This window comes from Crassostrea angulata, chromosome 5, assembly GCF_025612915.1.
Source record: "Crassostrea angulata isolate pt1a10 chromosome 5, ASM2561291v2, whole genome shotgun sequence".
Taxonomy (NCBI): Eukaryota; Metazoa; Mollusca; class Bivalvia; order Ostreida; family Ostreidae; genus Magallana; species Magallana angulata.
This window is the reverse complement of record NC_069115.1, coordinates 28,207,586-28,230,711: the sequence shown is the minus strand read 5'-3', so window position 1 is coordinate 28,230,711 and position 23,126 is coordinate 28,207,586. Positions and strand designations below refer to the sequence as shown.

The 23,126-nt window shown below is 33.0% G+C and overlaps 1 protein-coding gene across 2 annotated transcripts; it reads right to left on the bottom strand.

Annotated features, from left to right (window-relative positions):
• Nucleotides 1-2,207: 2,207 nt before the first annotated feature.
• On the bottom strand, nt 2,208-13,559 carry LOC128184032 (TGF-beta-activated kinase 1 and MAP3K7-binding protein 2-like). 2 transcript variants are annotated; one of them, XM_052853316.1, is made up of 8 exons: nt 13,420-13,550; nt 11,336-11,453; nt 9,418-10,840; nt 8,631-8,782; nt 6,348-6,444; nt 4,827-4,940; nt 4,336-4,542; nt 2,208-2,815 (listed from the first exon to the last, which is right to left on the bottom strand). In XM_052853316.1, exons 2-8 carry the CDS (start codon nt 11,435-11,437, stop codon nt 2,802-2,804), a joined length of 2,109 nt encoding a protein of 702 aa, XP_052709276.1. In that variant the 5' UTR covers nt 11,438-11,453; nt 13,420-13,550; the 3' UTR covers nt 2,208-2,801. The 2 variants fall into 2 exon arrangements, with proteins under 2 accessions (XP_052709276.1, XP_052709274.1); XM_052853314.1 differs by lacking the exon at nt 2,208-2,815 and having other exon boundaries at nt 3,409-4,542; nt 13,420-13,559.
• Between the last annotated feature and the right edge of the window lie 9,567 nt (nt 13,560-23,126).

The following is a 23,126-nucleotide window of genomic DNA, read 5'->3' as shown; positions in this document are numbered from 1 at the left end:
ATTTTACGCGGATATTAATTCCTCGCTAGGAATTTACAGTTCTCATTGTCTCAGATGTTTAAGATATAGCTACTTTTGTGAATGGCTATAAATGCTAGTAAAAGGAAATCAATACAAAAATATTATAATTATAGTAACAATTTTCATTTATTCATAATTTTTCATATATATTATATATATGAAAAGTGAACAACAATATATTACTGTGCCGTGCAGCTTCAATTATTTTTCTGCACTTTCATGTACATCATGTATCAATTTCAAAATTACACATTAATTATATCATAAACGTATTATGATACTTTTTCTACAACTGTATCGGGCAACAACTTACAACAACAAAAAAATTTAAAAAAATTTTTGTTGTCTTCATGCAACTTCTGAAGCTGAATTATTTTTTTCTTTTAATTTTACAATATTTTTTGGTTTGGTTTTGAAGGCAGATTGAATATTTCTGTTTAGAGCACAAATGATACGAATTTTGTTGTGGACGTTGAAATGTTATGACATCAAAATAACTAAAAAAAAAAAAAAAAAAGAAAGAAAATACCAAATGAAAAAAAAAAAATCAAAACAAGAATTCTGACTAGACAAACTTTTGAATATTTCACACAAAGAAATGAATCATGCATGTACCATTCAGATCCTTTGGCTAAAAAATGAAAATGTACATGTTTGCTCCATGAGATTAAATTTCATTAATTTCTATTTTAAAAGATTTATTCTAAAACGTAATTCTGACATTTGATTTTCTATCACAGAAAAGAAACAGTCATGCTTAGTGGATATTAAACATTTATCAGTTACTATAGTAACCAAGCATATGATCATCACATGCTTATTATTGAACAATGGTATACCCACATACAACACAATTCAGTTGATTCGGATTCTACTTTCAGGCAATTGTCTTAAGGCACAACCATTCAAAATAATGGGGAAATAAAAATTAAAATAAAAACTGAAGGTCATGCACCCAAAATATTCCTAAAAGTATACACATGTAGAAACAAAAAAGGGTGGTGTGGAGGGGAATGAAGGGTAAAAAAAGAGAAGAAATTTGACATTTTGCTGTCAGATTATTTCAAATAATCACTTAAAACATTTCAAATCTCTAAACTTTGTACAGGGCCATCTTATGGACAAAGGACTGAAAGTTACATAAATACATGTATTCATTTCCAATGAATGAACGAAAAAGCAAAATCTCATTCAATGGAGAGAATACATTTATTTTCTCATTATTTCTCAAAAAAAGAAACACATGGCTGGTTATAATAATCTTCTTACACATCTTTTACTTCCTATTGTATCAATCCATTTCTCACTTAAAATTCTCTCAACCCCCTCCCCTCCCTCAATTGCTCTTCAGGGTCTTGAAAAAACTACGTATTAAATGTACCACCTGCAAAATATCAATGGCAGTAGTTTGAAAAGCTGTAATCTTAGTGATAACTACCGAATTTACCTAATGCCCATTTAAAGATCCAAGAAGGTATTGAATAAATGAGAGGACTCTTGAGCAAGTCAGCAAGTCATTCCAACTAAAAAACTAAAAAAAAAAAAAGAAAAGGAAATCGAAAATGGGACAGCATGCATTTGTACCAACTTTCTTAAACAAAGTTCGAGATGGTTGGGGGGGGGGGGGGGGGGGGGGGGGGGAGGGGGGCACAGTTCTAGTGGAATGATGTGCCTTCAGCGGCAGTTACATTTTGTTGGAACTTTTTTGACATTCAGATCTCTTATTTGTGCAACTACTGAAAATATTAACCTTTAGAAGCTAGTCCTTGTCAATTGAAAAGATTATTCAAAAATCATTTCTATGGTGTTTTTAATCTATTTAATTCAGTACATAATCTTTGTAAGAAAACTGGCCCAAGTTTTCACAGAGAACTTACTTCTAATGTTTTTGAATCAAAATCTGAAGGGAAACTTTAGTAATGCAATCTGCCATACCAGTATTATATACCGGTATGTGAAATGGTTTAATATTCCTTTTATGTTATCGAAACTTCTTTGAATTAGTGTTTTCCATTTTTACAGACTCTTAGTAGTTATAGTAAATTGTTTTTGGATTGTGCAAAAATGTGCACTTTTGGCTCATGCGTAAAAGCCAAGTTATAAAAAAAATAAATAATACAATTGTCACAAAAAATAAATTAAAGGGAAAGTGATTTCTGAACAAAAAAGGATAAAATCCATACACATTCCATACAGTGTACTTGCTGTATATTTATTAACATACATGGTATATTTCAGAAACTCTGCATAGCTAATGACATGTAAAATAGCATATACTGAAAAATCGCTGACTTAAAAAAACAAAAAAAGTGCCAAATGCAAGGATCAGAATAAAAAAAATTGTTGACAAACTTTGTTTGCGGGATATAAAAAAAAGAGAGGACAAAGCCATTTATTTACAGCAGAAACAGACCCCCTGTTACAAGGTGCTGTGATATATTTATCTTCATTATATATTATATTGTATGTAAAGCAACTTGATATTTTGTATCAAACAGTTTCTTTAAAAATTTGAAACTCAATTTCAAAGCCATTTAATAAAAAAAGATTTTTCCCAAAACTCAAATTCATGATGAATCCACAAGCTCAGAAAGAAACCTTAAAATAAAAATCAAACTAAAACGAAAGGTAAAAACAAAAAACCAGTGCAACAGTTAAAAAGATATATAGATTAAAAAAAATTCTCCAAAGATAAGTCCTCTGCTTAAGGAAATGTTGGATCTTGGGGGCAGAGGTCAAAGGTCAAAGGTGGTGATGTTGAGCATGCTCAATGCTCATTTTCAGGAAGGGCTTCCTGCAAAAAGCAAGCAAAGGAAAAAAATTGAACATTCATGCAAACTAAATGAACCATGTACTACATCAACAAGAACTTCATACCAGAAAACAATTCTCTAATTGTTAATATTACACAAAAAAATCTCCATTTACAAATTGGCCAAAAAGATGTAAATTTTAATAGCGATAATTTTCTGGTATTCAGAGAGATAAACATGCAAACAAAAATTAAAAGAAAAATTTCTATTTCAGTGCATTAATTCTAAAAGACTGCTCTTACTTTCTTAAAAGAATTTCAACCCATTTTTTTTTCTCTGGAATTTTACAAATTATAGCAAAAAATGCATGCAAATTTCTAATGAGCTGCTATAAAATGTTTTAAATTCTTAAAACTTGAGTACTAAAAAAATAAATAAATTACAAAGCAATCTTTATGTCAACATGCAACTATAAAAATGAGAAGAGAAAGGAAAATAAATATAAATGTTAAAATTAAGCATGTGAAGAGATAAGCTAAGCTCTTATAAAGTCCAAAATTTCTTACTAAGCTGTCTTCTATGTATACAAATAGTTACTTCCTGTTCATCATTCGGCAGTAAACAATACACAGTATTCAGTTTGATGAGATTTTTATTCAGACTACGTAATTATAGTATTTACATTACAAAGAAAACTGTACAATCATGTAAATTGAAATTCTTCACTGATGGCAAGGTACACAAAATTGGTAATTGTAAAGTTTCTTTTTCATTATAAAATATCGACAGTCAGCTATCACATGAGTAGAAAAATATTTCGTAATTTGACAAATTCTTTCACGAAATCTTGCTGCAAAAAATCACAGGAGTTTATCTTCAATAATTAACCAAAAACAACTGAATCTCCTTTCACTGTTAAAAAGTCGATGTTCTCCAGTCTTTCAATAGTAAACAAAAAAATTTGTGGGATAAATTAGAATTTAAAAATAAAAATCCTTAATAAGTGCTTTCTATTGTTTACAATTCTAACACAGCAGTCTTAAATTTCATGTAACTGAAGTTTGATCACAGCATTATCCTTTATAAGGCCCTTGAATTTACACATAATTCATAATGTTCCTAGCACTTCTATACAACCAATTATTTTTGTCATGATATCTCACAGAAAAAGAGTTTCCAGGGAATTTATAATTCCTTCATCATGTTCACATTAAAAATTGAATTTAAACTCAAACTTCGATATATAATATACCAAACATTAAATTTCCCAAATAAAAAGAAAATTATATTGATAAACTAGCAGAGGAAAAGATAAGAAATCTACTTGCATATCTGTATTGGCATTCTGTCCAAAAATTCACCCTTATTATCTTCACTAGCAAAGTCAAATGGAATAATAAAAATAAGGTCGACACTATCGCCATCTCAACTTTTTCATTTTCAAAATGACTGGACCAAAAAAAGAGAAAACAATTTTGGGGGTTTAATAGAGCAGGTAGACACCATCATCTATTATGACAGTAGCAGGATTCGGATGTACAAACGTGTTGTCGCACGCTACCTGTGGAGGGGGGAGAGGCGTTCATTCTGGGCATTTCACAACACTCGCATTTATTCAGGGCTGGATGGTTCAGAAATGTGCAGGCTGAGCAATTCCAGGGCTCCCCGTCCCCGTCCGAGTCCTGCAGCGGCTGGGGAGGAGGGGCGGGGGGCACCAGGGCCGTCGTCGGTCCGGTAATTGGCGTTCGGGGTGGAATTGGGGGCGGTGCTGAAAATGACATCCGAAAGTTAAAACCATTCAATGCATTCTTTATCACCATATATATTACATTATCACCTCTTAACTTATTTTTAAACGAGGGCATTTTTAATAAATCAATACAGCAAAACATTTGAGGTTAGGTTTTTAAACATGTGCACAGCAGAATTGCATGTATAGAACATTAAAAATCCATCAGCTGCCCACAATTTACATATCCTCAACTTGAGAAGTGCCAACAAATGGTAATTATTAATCAATTAAAGTGACCAAATTTGGATTGACTGACTTACTTTCTCGCGAGGGGGTCTGAGGGGGAGGTCTGGAATAAATGGATCCCTGGGGGCCAGTGTTCATGTTCTTGTAAAAGTTCTGCTGTTCTAAGGGGTCAAGCACACCAAGTGGAGCTGAAAGTCACAAAACATAAAAATCACACTTCATCCAATGTGTTTAATGTCATTACAAGATACTTCTTAGCCTGAGATAATTTCTATATATAGAATGAGACTTCTAACATCACTAATATATTATCATTCATTACAAAAACCAGAAATCTATCAAGTGAGGAGTTTCATTTTATTCAAATATATGTCATAGGCTGACATCATTTCTATATTTAGAACGAGACCTCTTACATCACTAATTGCTTACAATTCATTATTTCCCTAACTGATGATAATGATGTGTATGAACAGTACTTCTACTTTATATTTGACACTCTATGTAATTGATACAAAAATCAATTCTCTTTTGTATAGGAAGTCATCTCAGCTATTGATTACTGCATCAGTGACTTATGACACTTGATTGTCTACTGTTATCTAATGACAACATATCTATTTCTCTGCTTGCCGCTGAATCATATTGGCATATTAAAGGGGACCATATAATATGAGCTCATGTTTATACAAACAGAGTATGTCACAGAAGATGACTCATTTCTATTTATAGAAAAATGACCCATTCTTTAAAGATATCATACCTGTGACAGGGGAAGGAAATGAGAACTTTTAAATTATCTGTGCTGACAATTTATTGTATAACTAACTGTGACACTTAACTAAGAATCATACAAAAGTTTGTATACAATTAAATTCAATTATTCCAAGAAGAAAATTTAATGCATATTAAAATTTTACAAATTTTCCTCAGCACATTATTTCAATATTTTATGCCCTTAACATTTACATGTACATGTATATAGTAAGAATAACTATATAACTAGATGATTCAAAGTCAGGAACATGAATAGTTTCTTGTGGTTAGCACATCTTCCTTTTTCTTTTTTCGTTTAATTTTGAGTCGTTTTACTCTACAAGTTTCCTACATTAAATAACTTCCTCAAGATTGAAGTGGCCTTTTCTGTCTTTCCTTATCTAAGTAACAGAGCCCTTGTATATCTGACAAACATAACCCCTGTATACAGTATACGACACACGTAACCCTTGTATACAGTATACGACACACGTAACCCCTGTATACAGCAAACAACAAACAAAACCCCTGTATACAGTATATGACAAACATTACAGTATCTAACAAACAGCCCCTGTATACAGTATCCGACACACTTAACCCCTGTATACAGTACCTGAAAATTATTACAGTATCTGACAAACATAACCCCTATGTAAAGTATCTGACAAACATAACCCCTGTATACAGTGTCTGACAAACATAACCCTTGTATACAGTGTCTGACAAACATAACCCTTGTATACAGTGTCTGACAAACATAACCCCTGTATACAGCACCTATTCATATAATAGATCATTTTTTCTTGTACCCAGCACAATGTTACAGTGATACCTACTTTGCCCATTGTTATACATGTCAATCTCCCTGGTCATGACCTGTATGTCTGCTTGGAGACGTCGATTTATCTCCCGCAGTCGAGTCACATCCTCCAACTGAAATGGAGGTTTGAAAATGCCAGTATGTGTATCAAAAATGATTTTCGAGACAAAACAAGATATCTGTGAGCCAATGCTCACTAGTGATACCCCCGCTCTGATGTGAATATGCAAAATAAGCAAAGTCGACATTTAACAGAAAGCTGGCATCCGATTGGTACAGAAATATATCCCACAATATAGCATGCCTAAACAAACACTGTGTAAAAATTTCAAGCATCTCCGATAAATAGCTGCTGAGAAATCTTTGACGAAAATTTGTTTGAAAATTTTGGCAAAAAATAAACAAAGTCATTATTTAACAGGAAGTTGACGTCCGATTGATACAAAAATATATCCCACAATATGGCATGCCAAAACAAATAGTGTGTTAAAATTTCAAGCATCTGCGATCAATAGCTGCTGAGAAATCTTTGACGAAAATTTGTTTTAAAATGTTGGCTAAAAATAAACAAAGTTGTCATTTAACAGGAAGTTGACACCCGATTGGTACAGAAATATATCCCATGATATGGCATGCCTATACAAATATTGTGTTAAAATTTCAAGCATCTGCAATCAATAGCTGCTGAGAAATCTTTGACGAAAATTTGTTTTAAAATGTTGGCTAAAAATAAACAAAGTCATCATTTAACAGGAAGTTGACACCCGATTGGTACAGAAATATATCCCACGATATGGTATGCCTATACAAATATTGTGTTAAAATTTCAAGCATCTGCGATAAATAGTTGCTGAGAAATCTTTGATGAAAATTTGTTTGAAAATTTGGTTAAAAAATAAGCAAAATCGTCATTTAACAGGAAGTTGACATCCGATTGGTACAAAAATATATCCCACAATATGGCATGCCTAAACAAATAGTGTGTTAAAATTTCAAGCATCTCAATAAATAGTTGCTGAGAATTCTTTGACGGAAATTTTTTTAAAAATTTTGGCAAAAAATAAACAAAGTCGTCATTTAACAGAAAGTTGACGTCTGATTGGTACAAAAATACATCCCACGATATGGCATGCCTTAAAAAACACTGTGTAAAAATTTCAAGCATCTGCGATAAACAGTTGCTGAGAATTCTTTGACGGAAATTTGTTTGAAAAGTTTTGCTAAAAATAAACAAAGTTGTCATTTAACAGGAAGTTGACGTCTGATTGGTACAAAAATACATCCCACCATATGGCATGCCTTAAAAAACACTGTGTAAAAATTTCAAGCATCTGCGATAAACAGTTGCTGAGAATTCTTTGACGGAAATTTGTTTGAAAAGTTTTGCTAAAAATAAACAAAGTTGTCATTTAACAGGAAGTTGACGTCTGATTGGTACAAAAATATATCCCACAATATGGCATGCCTATACAAATACTGTGTAAAAATTTCAAGCATCTGCAATAAACAGTTGCTGAGAAATCTTTGACGAAAATTTGTTTGAAAATTTTGGCTAAAAAATAAGCAAAGTCGTCATTTAACAGGAAGTTGACGTCTGATTGGTACAAAAATATATCCCACGATATGGCATGCCTTAACAAACACTGTTTTAAAATTTCAAGCATCTGCAATAAATAGTTGCTGAGAAATCTTTGACGAAAATTTGTTTGAAAATTTTGGTTAAAAAATATGCAAAGTCGTCATTTAACAGGAAGTTGACATCCGATTGGTACAAAAATATATCCCATGATATGGCATGCCTTAACAAACACTGTGTTAAAATTTCAAGCGTCTGCGATAAATAGTTTCTGAGATAAATGCGACAGAAATTTTTGTTACAGACGGACAGACAGACGGACGGACAGACAGACACACAAGGGTAAAACAGTATACCCCCTCTCCTTCGGAGCGGGGGTATAATAATTCTAACAAATTTTCTCATTGTCACGTCATAAGAGACCCACAAAAGGATAAACTTAATTTCAAAACAACAGTTGCTGTAAAGTAAACACGGATTTTTTTATTGGTAAAACAAAACTTTCAGTGTTTCTTAGTGATATATAATGTTTCACTGAGAAATAATATAGTTAGATATTATTCAATGACCTCACTGATAATTTCCAAGCAAAATATTATTCAATTTGTGTAATATAAAAATCTTCTCAAAAATTTTCAAATTTACAGAAATAAGAGAGAGAGAGCGAGAGAGAGAGAGAGAGAGAGAGAGAGAGAGAGAGAGAGAGAGAGAGAGGGTATGTACAGGCTGCTGGTTGTAACTCTTGTTTTTCTTCCTCTCCAGCATGTTCTTCTCCATCTGTTTGACCTCTGACCTCGTCTTGATCAGCTTCCTCAGCTCTGACTCCAAGTCCTGCTTCAGATTCTCCATTTTCTCTCTTTGAAATTTCAAGAGCGCTGCAAAGAGGTCGAATCAGAATCATTAAATCTTTCACCAAAACGGGGGTTAGCAGTCAGTCATTACAAATATACATCTAGTCACTTCATAGTGAAAAACACATTAATAATTACACTCCATTCAAGTTTACTTTGAAACATGGAAGAATTGGTCCTATTCCATGAAAAGCTTTAATCAATGTCTCTGTGAAGACATCTGTACCATGGTACATGTCAAAAGATGAAGAAATCAAAGAATTTTAACAAAGAAAATCAACATTTACATTAAAATCCCATGTCACATACTGCCAATCAAAAGGACAGAACATAACAGTTAACTGTGCAACTGTCTTCATTTGTGGAAGTTTTATGTTTGTGGATACAAAGTTTTTTCCATTTATTCACAAACAACAATAGGAAGCTCGCACAATGTATTAGCATTTCTGTACACGGTTGGGGGGGGGATCATTTTCTACAATTTAACCTGTTAGATATGGTTTTTCTTTTTCTTTCTCAAGGCCTCAATATTACATCTCCACAAACTTGTCATTTTTGTTCCAACACTGAAGAACATCAATGTATATTGTTATGCTCCCACAAAATAAAAAAGATGCTTCCACAGTAAGCTATAAAACAAGTAAATGAAATAGACTTACCTCTTGTATAGTCTGCCTCCTCCTGTCCTCCCCCCGAGGATGAGACCGGCCTGTCTACCGGGGTGGGTTCAGTGACCGCCCCTATACTTACAGGCGGGAACATGACCTGGGGGTTCACCATGTGTCTGTCCTCCCCTGGGGGTGTGGGAATCGACCTACGGTCACTTTCAGAACTTGGAGTCCTCACATAAGGCGAATGCCCAGAAATCGCACACCGGTTCCCCGGGTTGGGGAGAAATTGGTGTCCGAACATTTGCTCTGAATCACTAGCACCTCCTGTCACTGGAAACACTTGATATGAAGGGGGATTTGTAGCACCCCCTATATTAAGAATACACGCGGGTTCTCCGTACTTTAAGTTATGGTATTGGCCATTCAAATGATCTGTTGGCAAATAGGGATTGTAACCAGGCGTGCCAGGGTTATTTGGCTCTGTGTCGTTCGCATGTATATACAGAGGAGATCGAAGAGTGAAAGTTGCATTGGGTTGATTGGGATTACCCGGTAACCCCTGGGTTAAGGGGGGATACGTTGGGGGCAAGTTGGGGTCACTGGTAGATGGATGTACACCATACTCCCCAGAATTATGGGGAATTCTCTCCGGCGTAGTTGACACAGGCTGCAAGAAAATAGTCTTTTGCGATGAGTGTTTCTCCTGCTGGGGAGTTGTAGGGGAGCTAATGAACTGCTTTTGGGGAGGCCCAAACTGGAGAGGACCAACTCTCGAGTCATTTTGGGAAGTTGGCAATGGGGGAACCGGCCGTCGAGGCCTGGGGCTTTGGCGATCCAGACTATTATACCCTCCCCCTGAATTACAGTTACTCACATTCCCAGTGCTGGTTCTGGACCAGGTTGGAAAAGGTTGCTGTTTTTGGTTATAGCCAGACATGTTCTGGCGGTACTGATCTTGCGGAAGCACGCGCTGTTGAATTTGAATTTCAATGCAGTGAGGAGTGGGCCGGCTTATCTGGGCAGGGGGTGTGAAGTGGCTGCCACCATGTGCCTGCCTCAGGACAGACGGACTTGAGGATGGCACGTGGGGGTAATTATGTCCTGAGGGGACGCGTCCCCCAAACATGTACTGCTCACTCGGGCTGTATGAAATATTCCTTGAAGATGGAATAAACTGATCTATGTTATTACCACCCAACGATGATGGCGGGCCTAGAGCCTCGTTTGAATGTCCCTGGTAGTTGTTCTTGCCCCCATTGGGATTGGTGTACGGCACGGACGAGGAGCTAGACATGCTGTTTGTGCTGGTGCTGCTGATCCCGCTAGATCCCGAGTCGCTTCTCTTCCTACCTTCAGCGGGATTTATGGGAATCTCTTGATAGGAAGTGTGTAACGGAGGAGCTGGTCCAAATAAATAATTGTCATTTTCACCATCCAGGACTGCTATGCATTTGGCTCTGTCATTTTTATGCTGAAATCATCAATATAAGAATGTCATTTAATGAACATTCAATGTCCATTTGCCATAAAAAATCAATATTAAAGGTTAAACATTAATATATTTTACGCATGTAAAGGTTTTTAAATGTCAGTACAAGTTTTCACTCAACAAATTCTACATTTTTTAGACAATAAAGGTTGATAATTTAACTGAAAAGTTGCAAACTAAGTTGGGGAGGACACAATATTACAGATTGTGATTTTAATTCACAGCAATATTTATCAGAATCAAAAAGTCTGTTCGACAATGCTGCCCTGTGTAGGCTGGGGAAAATATGGTAATTTTAAAAACATATAACAAACTAATCGAATACTCCTAATTTTTTATTGCAGCATACATTTCTATAAAATAAAAAATCTGAAAACTTGAAAGAGAAGAAATATTCCTTGCAGACATTGTCATAAAAAGGCCATAATGCCCAAATTATAAGCTTTACACTTGATCAGTACTAATTGGAGACCATACCTGTTGCATCTTACTAGTGACGACATAATCGGGAATATCTGGGTACTTCTTTTTCAGTTCTTGAAATAACGTGACATTTATGTTGGGCTCTATGGTTGCCATTCTTTATTGCACGCATCTGAAAGAGAAAAAACTTAATTAAAGAACTGAGAGAACAAATGGGAATAACGCAGATGTTCACATTTCATTAACACATCCGTGTCTGGCAACTCCGTGTATTTTTATATAAGTCTGATGGAAATTAATAGGAATTGAAATGAAAAGAGTTCCATAACAGGTAATATTTACTAGATTATGATATGGTGGTAATTAAGGCTTAACTGACAATCGATACAAGAACAGATGACCTAAAAAAAATCACTGAGAGTATTTGCACTTCAACATGTTAAACCAATAGAGATTTCAAAATACAAAGTTCTGTATTCAATCAACCGAGACCACTTAGCCAATATAAAAATATAAGCCAATTTCTTAATGACTTGCATGATGCATCGAAGAAACATTTACAGAAAAGACACAAACAAGATGAAATAAGGGAATATTGCAAAGCCCTTGATTTGATAATTCTTCTAAAAAAAAAGCTGAAATTCCCATCATAAAAGTATCCGATTCCTTTTTTACACAAAAATATTCAAAATGGCTAAAGACATGTGAATTAAACAAAGGTGATTCTATACACCAAAATGTTGACGCTTTTCAATTTCAAGCATAATATTTTAACAAGCGCCATATAAGTAGTGAACAATTCAACGTACTAAAATCAGAATGGAGTTTTCCTTAAAAAGAGAAACTCTATTAAAAGGTTATCCTTTTTTAAAAGATCATTTTCACTTGTTGTTCACATTAGACCCTATTGTGACTGCTTTAAACTAGTATTAAAATACACTTTAAATATAACATATCTTTAACTCCTCAAAAAAATTCCAAAAGCCTTTCCATAACCTGTCATATACTTGAATATTGTTCATATATGCATTTATTTTTATAATATCCCATAATTCAGAATTATTTCTTAATTTCAACAAATATTTTATAATTTTTTTTTTTTGCTTTATAAACAATGAAACTTCAACAAAAATTCAAAAATTTCAAAAAAACACAAAAAACATCAAAATTTCTCTTTCTCAACTCTATTTTCAAAAAATGATTTAAAATGATTATGGATGACCAATAGACTACTGAATGAACTACATGCAAGTGCTCTTAAAAGCACACATGTACTGGAGTTACTCATCAGCCTACCTGATAATAATACAAATCCTGTAAGTGTGTTTAGTCTTCAAAGTGACTCACTTCCATGACAAATATTTTCTAATTCAATAAAAGCTTCCTCTGCGACCTGAATAGCAGTGCTTATGAATGAAGTTGACTTATACACACGAAGTGAGTCATATCTATGTTTGACAACAACTGTAAAACTCAGGTGTATAATAAAGGTATCTTCTCCGACCCAATAATAAACATTACAGGAGGGGAAATTGTAACAGTTTAACAGCTGCCCATTGATAACAAACATCAAGTACCTGTTACAGAGGAACACAATTAGAAAGAAGGACTCCTATGATATGATACTGCATAACACCACTCCAGGAATATACAAATACGTGGGTGTTAGCACACAGAGGAGTATACTCAGACACCTTTTTGCATAATCGTGTCTTTCAAGACACGAAAACCACGAGGAAGGGATACTCGGATCCTTAATTAACAGAATAAATACAAACAAGCCGGCTAATTACGCTGTCATCAACGGTTACGTTATAGAACATATTTTTTTTTGGTGTGTAAATGTCAACTCCCAAAAAAGGAAACCGAGGTTCCGTGTTTACCGTGTGTACAAATTGGGGTCAAGATTACGATGTTTTGTCACCCATTGAAAGAAAAATCTCCCCATTCATGATGCCAGGAACTTTATCAGGCATATCAATATGTGTCTAGACATATGTCATCATATTTGTGCTAGCATCAGCTGTCTAACATCGGGTTTTGTTTTTTATGCTAAGACAGTGAAAAAAAAAAACCACGGTCTTCGCATTGCAATTTCCACTTTAAGTATGCATAAATCGAAAAGTATCTCTACCTACCGAAATATTGAAAACATGTTGCTTTCCGATCTAACGTACAACATAAGAGGAGAGCATAAACATGACAGAATATCGGGTATTTTTGCTACGTCCAACTTCCTATTCTGAAATATTCGTTCTAATGGCGGACAATGCGCATGCGCATTTAAGAAATATCGAGTTTTCCGGTTAGGTTGTAACTATTTACCTAAACAATCCTTTTTGGAAAGCCATCCTTTTCTTTTCAAAGGATAAACTCTACGTTACAAAATATTCAAACGTTAAAACAACGATTTGGATTTTAAAAAAAAAATAAAGGTGAAAATATTTCACTGTAGAAAAATTTATCAAAAGAAAGGACAAAACCAAGTGAAAAACCAATTTACGTCTTTTTTTTTTTTAACGTAGAATAATATGAAGTTTGGTTTCATTGGAGTTAATTGTTTCTACTTCATATAAATTTATCATTAACCTACTGACCATGAAGCAGCCGGTTTATATTTTTATTTATCTATTTTTTAACATTTGTAAATAAGATGTAATCAATTAACAGAGTTTGCTTATAATATATTTATACGATTTTAATTGCATTTTGTAACCTTAATTCTAATTACAATTCTTATTCTAAAATAAGATGTCCCGAATCCGCCATAATATGGATTCGAAACATGCGCGGATCCAGAATTTTTTTCCAGGGGAGGTCCGGTCGTGTTATTTGAGTGTGTCTGTGTCGGGGGGGGGGGGGTCTGAGATATTAATTTATGGTATTTATTTAATGTGAATTAAAGGAATCAGAATTTTGTGGGGAAAGGGGGGGGGGTCTGGACCCCCCCCCCCCACCCTCCCTCTAGGTCCGCGCTGCAAAACATCTACATGTAATTTTCATAAGATTGTAAAAATTGACCTCAAATAGTGTCAAAAACAACCGTTCTTATCATTACATTTTGCGATTAATGTACAGCCTACAGAAAAATTAAATGTGAGAAACATTTGGAAAATCGATATATGTTTAATCAAAAATAATTTGATCATTAGTAAATAATAATCATCATATTAATAAGATATTAATTGAAAAGTGAAGGATATGTATTTAATAGCAGTATATAGGGAAAACTGGGCGATATCCACTGATAATATATACCAAGGTTCGAATGATTACTTATTGGGGTAAGGTAAACTTTTAGTACTGATTGGCAGTTACAAGTTAATATGGAAAAAACCAATGCAATGATTTTTTCCAGAAAAACAACAGTGAAAGATATGTATGGTTTTTATTATAAGCATAACATTGTACCTATAACAGATCAATATAAATACTTTGGACAAGTGTTTACATCAAATGGAAAGCTTAAGTTTGCCTCTGAACAACTTTCAGAACGAGCTAAAAAGGCATATTATGCACTAAAATCAAGTATACCTGGAAATAATAACCTTTCAGTTCAAGTGTTACTTAAACTATTCCATTCAATGATTGTACCAATCATAACATATGGATCTGAAATACGGATCTCAGACTATAAACTAGATCTAAAATCGTCAGAACGTTTTCCATTTGAAAAAAATCAAAATCATATATTCAAAGATGTACGCAGAAAAGCATCAAATTTAGCAGTCAATGCTGAACTAGGTTCTTATCCACTTTACTATTTTTGTTATGAAAACATGCATGTTTAAATCAGACTAAGAAATATGGAATCAAATACCACATATAATAATGCAATGTTAGTATCAGCTTTTAAAGAAGACAAATAGTTAGCTTCGAAAAAGAGTTATACTTCATGGCAAAACATCTTTGAGCAATTGAACAAAATCTCATCCTCTAACTCAGGAAAACTTCATTTTTACAGTAAAATATTTTAAATACTAACGAGTACAAGTTGCAAGATTACTTAAAGTTTTCCTTGAAAAAGCATGACAGATCCAAGCTAACAAGATTAAGTGCACATTCACTATTCATTGAAACAGGTAGATATTGTTAACCAATTATCCCAAAGGAAAAACGTTTATGCTATGCTTGTAAATTATTAGTCGAAAATGAAAAACATTTGTACTTTACTGTCCTGTGTATGACAATCTTCGATTTCATTATTGTGTTATTTTCAATGATGAATTGTACTGTGGTATTGATCCCATAAAAGAAACCGTTAATCCATGTGACTATAATACTACAAAACGTCTATGTATCTACTTGGATAAATGTTTTATGCAGAGAAAACAGTTCCAGGGACTATGAAGTATTGTATAAAACTGTCTTGCATGCTGTAGCCTTTATGTTACAATTTTCTTTTGTTTGTTATTTGATTTCATTTTGACTGAATGCCAACATGGTGATGTCAATAAACCATTGAATTGAAAATTGAAATTTAGTCAAAGTACGTAGCGCATGATTGTAAATTTAAGCATGTGATGTATCGCTATTTTTATAAATACTTTATTGAGGGTTCGTTTATACATGAATGTATACACCCATGGTTGAAATATGTAAGAGATATACTGAATTCATGTGGTCTTTCTTATGTCTGGATTAATGAAAGTTTTTTCTAGCATCAACTAGTTAAAATCCATTGCTAAAGAAACTCTCATATATATCAGTTTCTAAAGATTGGTTCAGAAATGTAGAAAATTCCCTCAAATATTTGAATTATACAGAATTTTAAAGAAAAATGCTTTGGACAGATACTTGTTTTAAGAAACTTCCAAACGATCAAAGAATCATACTTAAAAAAAAAATAGAACCTGTGATCATAAACTACCAACTGAAACTGAAAGATGGAGTAACATAGAAAGATGTCCTATAATTTGCTCATTATGGAATAACGTTAACTTATGGATGTCGGGCATTTTCTTTAGTCCGCATCAAATTAATTGATGAAAAACACTCCTCAAATGTTAGTTTTATGAATACTATAGATATTGATTTATTATGAAATATTGTCCATATTAGTTATAAAACAGTATTAGCTTGATTTATTTAAATTTCATTCTCTACTCTTCCTTACTTGACCTTGCATTTGTACATTTGTAAATATGTATATATTTTTTGGTACCTCATGTATATACCATTGATATGGTTTGAGAGAAATAAACATTCATTCAATCAGGAAGCACAATTATTTAATTTTCTGCAATGTATATATTCTGAATCTAATAGTTTTTAATCATCTGAGTTAACTTGATTCATGAGAAATTATATTTAAATATGACCAGTAACACGTAAAGAGACTCCAGAAAAAAAATATTTCTATTTTCATGTATATCTTGACCCTAATTATAAAAATCAACATCGCTGTTATAATTTTCTTATTTACTTGTCATTTCTGTGTGGTTTGAATTTTAAATTCTTTATTACAATTTTTTTTGGTGTAAGAAGACGAGAACCAAAAAAATAAATAAATCAAAGCATCGATCGTCACTGAACGGGAAACTATTTGAAATGATCGCAAAATCAAGTACGTCATAAGGAGCATACCGGTATGTCAGAAAGGTGTGTGGAGGTGGGATGTGTCCAAAGCTTGTTTTGGTGTTTTGAGTATACTTTACCATGCAAATTCAAACCGATTCCTGCCCCCCCCCCCCTACTTTTTTTTTTAAATCGGTCAACTTTCAATTTCATAAAACGATGACAAAGGATCACAAAAAATTATCGTGTTATTCAGCGAGACCAAAAATAATGCCGCATCGAGTACTTTGAAATATCGGTTGATTTAGTAAATAAGCGGTTAATCATGCACTTGCAAATTCATTTGCATTGATTGTTTCTCTTTACGTCACAGTTGTTTACTGAATTTTATTTTATCAAATTAAAATTAATTAAGTACACCACACGATTATAATGAATTGAGTTTCCGATTCTTGATCGACATTGAAACAACTTAGGCCGATAGGTGATGTGAAGTGGAAAAAGAAGTGTTTATATATATTGGTGGGGTTTTTTTGCGGGGGGGGGGGGGGGCATGAATTTTACATACATGTAAATTGATTTTTTTTTGTTCAATAGATATATTTCTATTGTGATAATCAAGACCAGAGACATAATTTATGTCTCTGTCAAGACATATCAAACTATTCAAATATCAAAACTATAAACAGTAATATGAAGTTATAAATATATGCATATGGATTTTAAATGTAAGTTAAGAAATTATAGATTTACAATAACTTCCTCGAAATAATAACACAAATACGTACATGTAACAAACACTAACAAAAACTCATTATACAGTAAAATAATTATGGTCTAAGATATCCCGAGTTATCTCTCTTGTCCCATAAATGTCATTTGAGGTGACAGTTATATTTAAACAATTTATTCAATATAGTATATCGAATGGGATTAGGCGACATTCACAGCCTGTTTTAGCCATCTTCCTCTCTCAGGCAAGTAGCAAAAGAGGGCGGGGCACTTTTTCTCGCAATAAGTAGCGATTATTCTTGTAAATTTATATAACAAGAATTGAGTTTTGAAGGAGTTGCCTTACGGGCGCACATATAAAGAATTATAGAGGAATTAACATTAGAATAGATTCGTTAGGTATATACTTTGTATATTTCCACCACCCACCCCATGCAATGCCTGTTATTCCTTTTACAATGAATGGAAAAGTGAGCGAGCTTACATATACTCGATGCTTCCCAATTATACCTTTAAAAAAAATTCCAGAGAGAGCGAGGAGGAGAGCGTGGGAGGGGTTAAGGGATATCATCTAAGTTTGCCGGGGGTGTGGGGTTCCGAGGCAATTTTTGGGGTACTTTTACGATGTAAATTTAAAACAAAAATAAATCCTTCTCTAGAATGTTTGTAAAACGCTTTTGTCTTTTATGTCAGATAAGGCGCTATAATAATGTTATTTATTTGTTTATATTAACATATACCGAGTATGATTCCCTCCATTTTTTTTACGAAAACTTACAGTAAATTCATTTAAACAAGCAGAATTCCACAGCTTCCTCCTTTTCCAAGGTAATTAATGTAGTTAAAATGCAATTAAAAAAAAAGAGAATGGTGGCAACTTTTATATTGAATGAGTTTTTATTATTTACATGTATATTAAAGTGTTACGATGTTATACAATGTTTTCAAAAATTATATGAATGTTCACGCTCGAATCTTCTCAGGTACCACATTGTTAAATTTATACAGTATTTAAACCTGGTGCTTTTGAATTCAATTTAGATCCCTGTGATGGCAGAAGAAATTGAAAAAGGGGATGAAATTCTTGACAGCTTCCTTGCAAGGAAAGAAGTCCGGGAGCTTAATCTGACGACACAGATGAGGTAATGGAGGAGGGGCTTGCAAATGTATTTTGAAAGTAGTTCTCCAAGGCCGGTTATACATGAATTCAAATCAAACTAGCTCTACCTCGATATTAATTCAACCTTTCAAAAAAGAGAAACTATATGTTGCCATATTTTCTCCATAAATTTAATAATAATATCAAGTTCATTTAAAACCATTCTACGTTTGTGTTAGTCAAATTTGACTGGTAAGCTATTTCCACCTCCATATTATATAAATAGTGCCTGTTTGGGAGGGTAACAGTTGAAAATGACACCCCGAGAAAATCATTGTCAACCGACGCGAAGCGGAGGTTGACAATGGTTTTCGGGGGGTGTCAATTTCAACTGTTATCCTACCAAACAGGCACTATTTATTTTGTTATACTGAATGTCTTAATTTTAAAGAAAACTTAACTGCTTTTACATAGGAATAACGTGAATTCTACGGCGAACCGTACGCGCATAATTTTCGCACATGTTACAATTTTTAATGTTACCCGTTGCTAAGTGCGTTGCTAACGCTGAGGGTAATAGAACGGATTATGAACTGCGTCGAAACCAATCAGATTTCAGTATTTAACATGAAAGTATAACAAAACTTAATAGTTAATAATTAGTAAAATGTAATTTGGGTCAAAATATATATGATGCACATAAACTTGATTTATTTACCTATGTAATATGTTATTTTTTTAATATGTTTTGCATGATTTTCTAACGCTTCATTTTGCTTCCAAAAATAAGTGAATATTCCCAAATATTACAGGGTAAATGAGATTATCTTTTGGGGGTAAGCTAATCCTATAAATAGTTACTTTACTGCAAAACTGTGTGGTAATATATTCATACCTGAAAAAATTACATTCAGACTGATGCGATAGTAACAAATATTTAATTTTTTTTCAAATCTAAACCTTCTTTTTCAGATGGAGACTATACCCACGGAAGATGAAATTGAGAAATGTAAATCTGCCCTCAAAGAAAAGGAGCAAGGGGTTAATGCTGTACAGAAAAAACTTGCAGAAATGGAGAAAGAGTTAGAAACTTTGAGGTCAACTTCATGTACCTGTGCAACAAGCCAACCTGGTAAGGAGTGTTTAAAATTGTTATTCTTATCTAAAGCATTGACTTTTTATTTATCTTGGAATCAAATCTGACTCTTGACAAATTATAATATACAAAATATTGAAATATTGTGAAATTTTCACTTTCATTACATTTAATTATGAATTAAAAATTTTAAAAATGTTTTAATATCAATTATGCTTGTGTTTAAACTTGGTTCACACCCTTGATTTCAAAACACCAGTAGAAGACATTGATATGTTACAAAAATTATGTCACTTAAGATTTCTGAATACCCATAACAGTGTACATTTGTCTCTTTAAGGATAATGGAAAACGCAAAAGAATGGCCTTCCACGAGCTGGTGTAATTCCAAAAGATTTGGCTGAAAAGAGTGGTGTAAGTGTTTTGTTGGCTAATTTCACATTCTTGCTCTACTCATCTTCAATTCAAAAATAAATTTAATGCTGAATTGAAAAAGAGTGATAAATTTATTATCATATGACACCCACAATTAAATATATTCATTTATATTACTACACTGACTGAGCCTTCTATTCCACTTTATTTCTTTAAAAAACTGATCGTTTCAAGAATTTACTGTAAAATGCTTTCTTTCAGTGTTCATATTAGTAATAGAGGTAGCTTTCTTTGCAAGACAACCGCTAAAAAATTATAAATCTCTATATTTTTTTGTAAACAGATGATGGAGCTTATGCCAAACAGTGGCGTTTTTGTGTATCCAAAAGACATCAGGGTATCAGAAAGCAGAAAGAAGGAGAGTGGAACAGCAATGGCTCGTTACCTTATGTCAGTATTCTACACGAATGAAGAGTTGGTCTTGAGGGGTAATCTTATGGGAACAAATGGAAAGTACGGTTTGAATCGACAGATTGTGAACACCATCATTGGTAAGTTTATACATGAAATATGTCCGTTTGCTCTCTTTAGGACATCTGGCTAAATCTGAGAAAAGTTTGTCTTTAAGGTGGTATGGGACACCTCCATGTTGTGACATATCATTTATCGAAATAAACAATAAAATCTAGTATAATTTTATCAATAATTTCTTTCGACAAATTGTTATCGCATAGCGCAGTGGGTTGGTGAGTTCACTATGGACCTGTAAGTCATGAGTTCAAATCCCGCTGGGGACAATTTTTAAAGCATATTTTTTGGTTTAATATATTAAAATTTGAAAATGCTAAACTATTTAAAGTATTTTAATTATAATGTACTTTAATTCACATTTTTATAGACAGATGTCCTTTTAGACCTTAAATGAAGATAAAACAACAGAATTCTACTATACAAAAACTATACATACATGTATAAAATAATAATGAAATTGTTGAGCTAACGTGCAATTTTAAATATCTAGATTAAATCTAGAACAAAATATTAATATTATGTTTGCACAAAGGTATCTAATCATCAACTAAGATGCACTATCTTTTTTACAGCATTTGCTGTCATCAAAGGAAAGGACACCGAAAGCGCAATAAAGTACTCCATGAGAACGAAAATCAGTGCCCTCATTTCCCATGAGCGTAAGAAGACCAACGTGGACAATTAGACGAGACATTCTTCCACATGAACTTTTTCCGTGTTCGTGCCCACACCTCCCACGAAAAAAAGGCCATGTGTAACAAAACTCCGTGACAAGTTATTCCATGTCCTTACTAAGGACAAAATGTCAGCTAGTAGACATTTGGTGTATTTGATGTTGTTTTTGTTTGCTTTTTTTCTGCAGTTCTCAAAAGTATTACTACTATTGTTGATTATGAACAATATATTTATTAATGTGTTAATGCATTGGATATGGAGTAGAAAGGAACATCAGTAATATGTACATTTACTTCAGATAATACCAACAATACAAAAGTTGAAAGAAATGATATTAGTGCAATGGTGTATATTTATTGACACTTCATTTATTTATTTATTAATAAATGTAAATTATCTGCTCAGCAGATAATGCAGTAATTATGTTGATTATGTAATGTGATAAATAGGTGTATATATGTATATTTAATAGTAGCTAATGAAATCCAAATGAAGGATATTGGTGCAAATCAATCTTGATATGTAGTACAGTAACTCTTTAATATCGTTTGTTATAAATTATGATTATAAAGTGTATGCTTGTTCATTTATGCACAAGCGTAAAAAATATTATAGAAAGTTCTTGGTGCCAATAACTGCAGCTTTTATACCTATAAAGATAACTTTTTATCTATATAACTATATTTACCATTTTAAAAATATTTGTGCCAACATTTGTAACTGTTTTTAATCTACCTCCATCATATCTTTTTGTGCCAACACCTGTTACATATTTTTAAATGTATATAAATGTGTTAGCCTTTGCTGCAGTAACTTTTCTGTTCCTTCTAAACCTACATCTGAATCTTTTCTGTCCTACATCTATAACTTTTCTGTACCTACATTTATAACTTTTCTGTACCTAAATGATAACTTTTCTGTACCTATATGTATAACTTTTCTGTACCTAAATGATAACTTTTCTGTACCTACATCTATAACTTTTCTGTACCTACATCTATAGCTTTTCTGTACCTAAATGTTAACTTTTCTGTACCTACATCTATAGCTTTTCTGTAACTATATGTATAACTTTTCTGTACCTATATCTATAACTTTTCTGTACCTACATCTATAACTTTTCTGTACCTACATCTATAACTTTTCTGTACCTACATCTATAGCTTTTCTGTACCTAAAAGATAACTTTTCTGTAACTATATGTATAACTTTTCTGTACCTACATCTATAACTTTTTTGTAACTATATGTATAACTTTTCTGTACCTATATCTATAACTTTTCTGTAACTATATGTATAACTTTTCTGTACTTAAATGAAAACTTTTCTGTAAGTTTTTGATAACTTTTTTGTACTTGTTTTATTTTTATGCAAAAAATAAATTGTGCATAGTTACACTCTAGTTATGACTTTTTTGTACTTAAGAAAAAAGTTACAAAATAGTCATAAATTTTTAATGCTAATTTGGAACCATACTTGGGGAGATGGTTCCAAATTGTGCTAACTTAGTTATGACTTTTTGGTAACTTTTTTGAGGCTTTATAGGTATAACTTTTTAGTGCTTTTTTTGGTATGGGAAGTGCTTTCTTTGATGATTCATGAGGGATATAAAGGTGGCAACATTGCAGAAAAAATACATAACCCGCGTTATTTTTTCTGCATTGCTCGCTACTTTCATAACCCGCATGAATCATCAAAGAAAGCACTTCATTGTTTATATTTACATCTTTCGTTTAACAAATTAATGTCAATTGATAGCATGTTTGTATACTAGAACAATTGTATGGGATAAAGGTTCAACTAAAACACAACAACAGGTA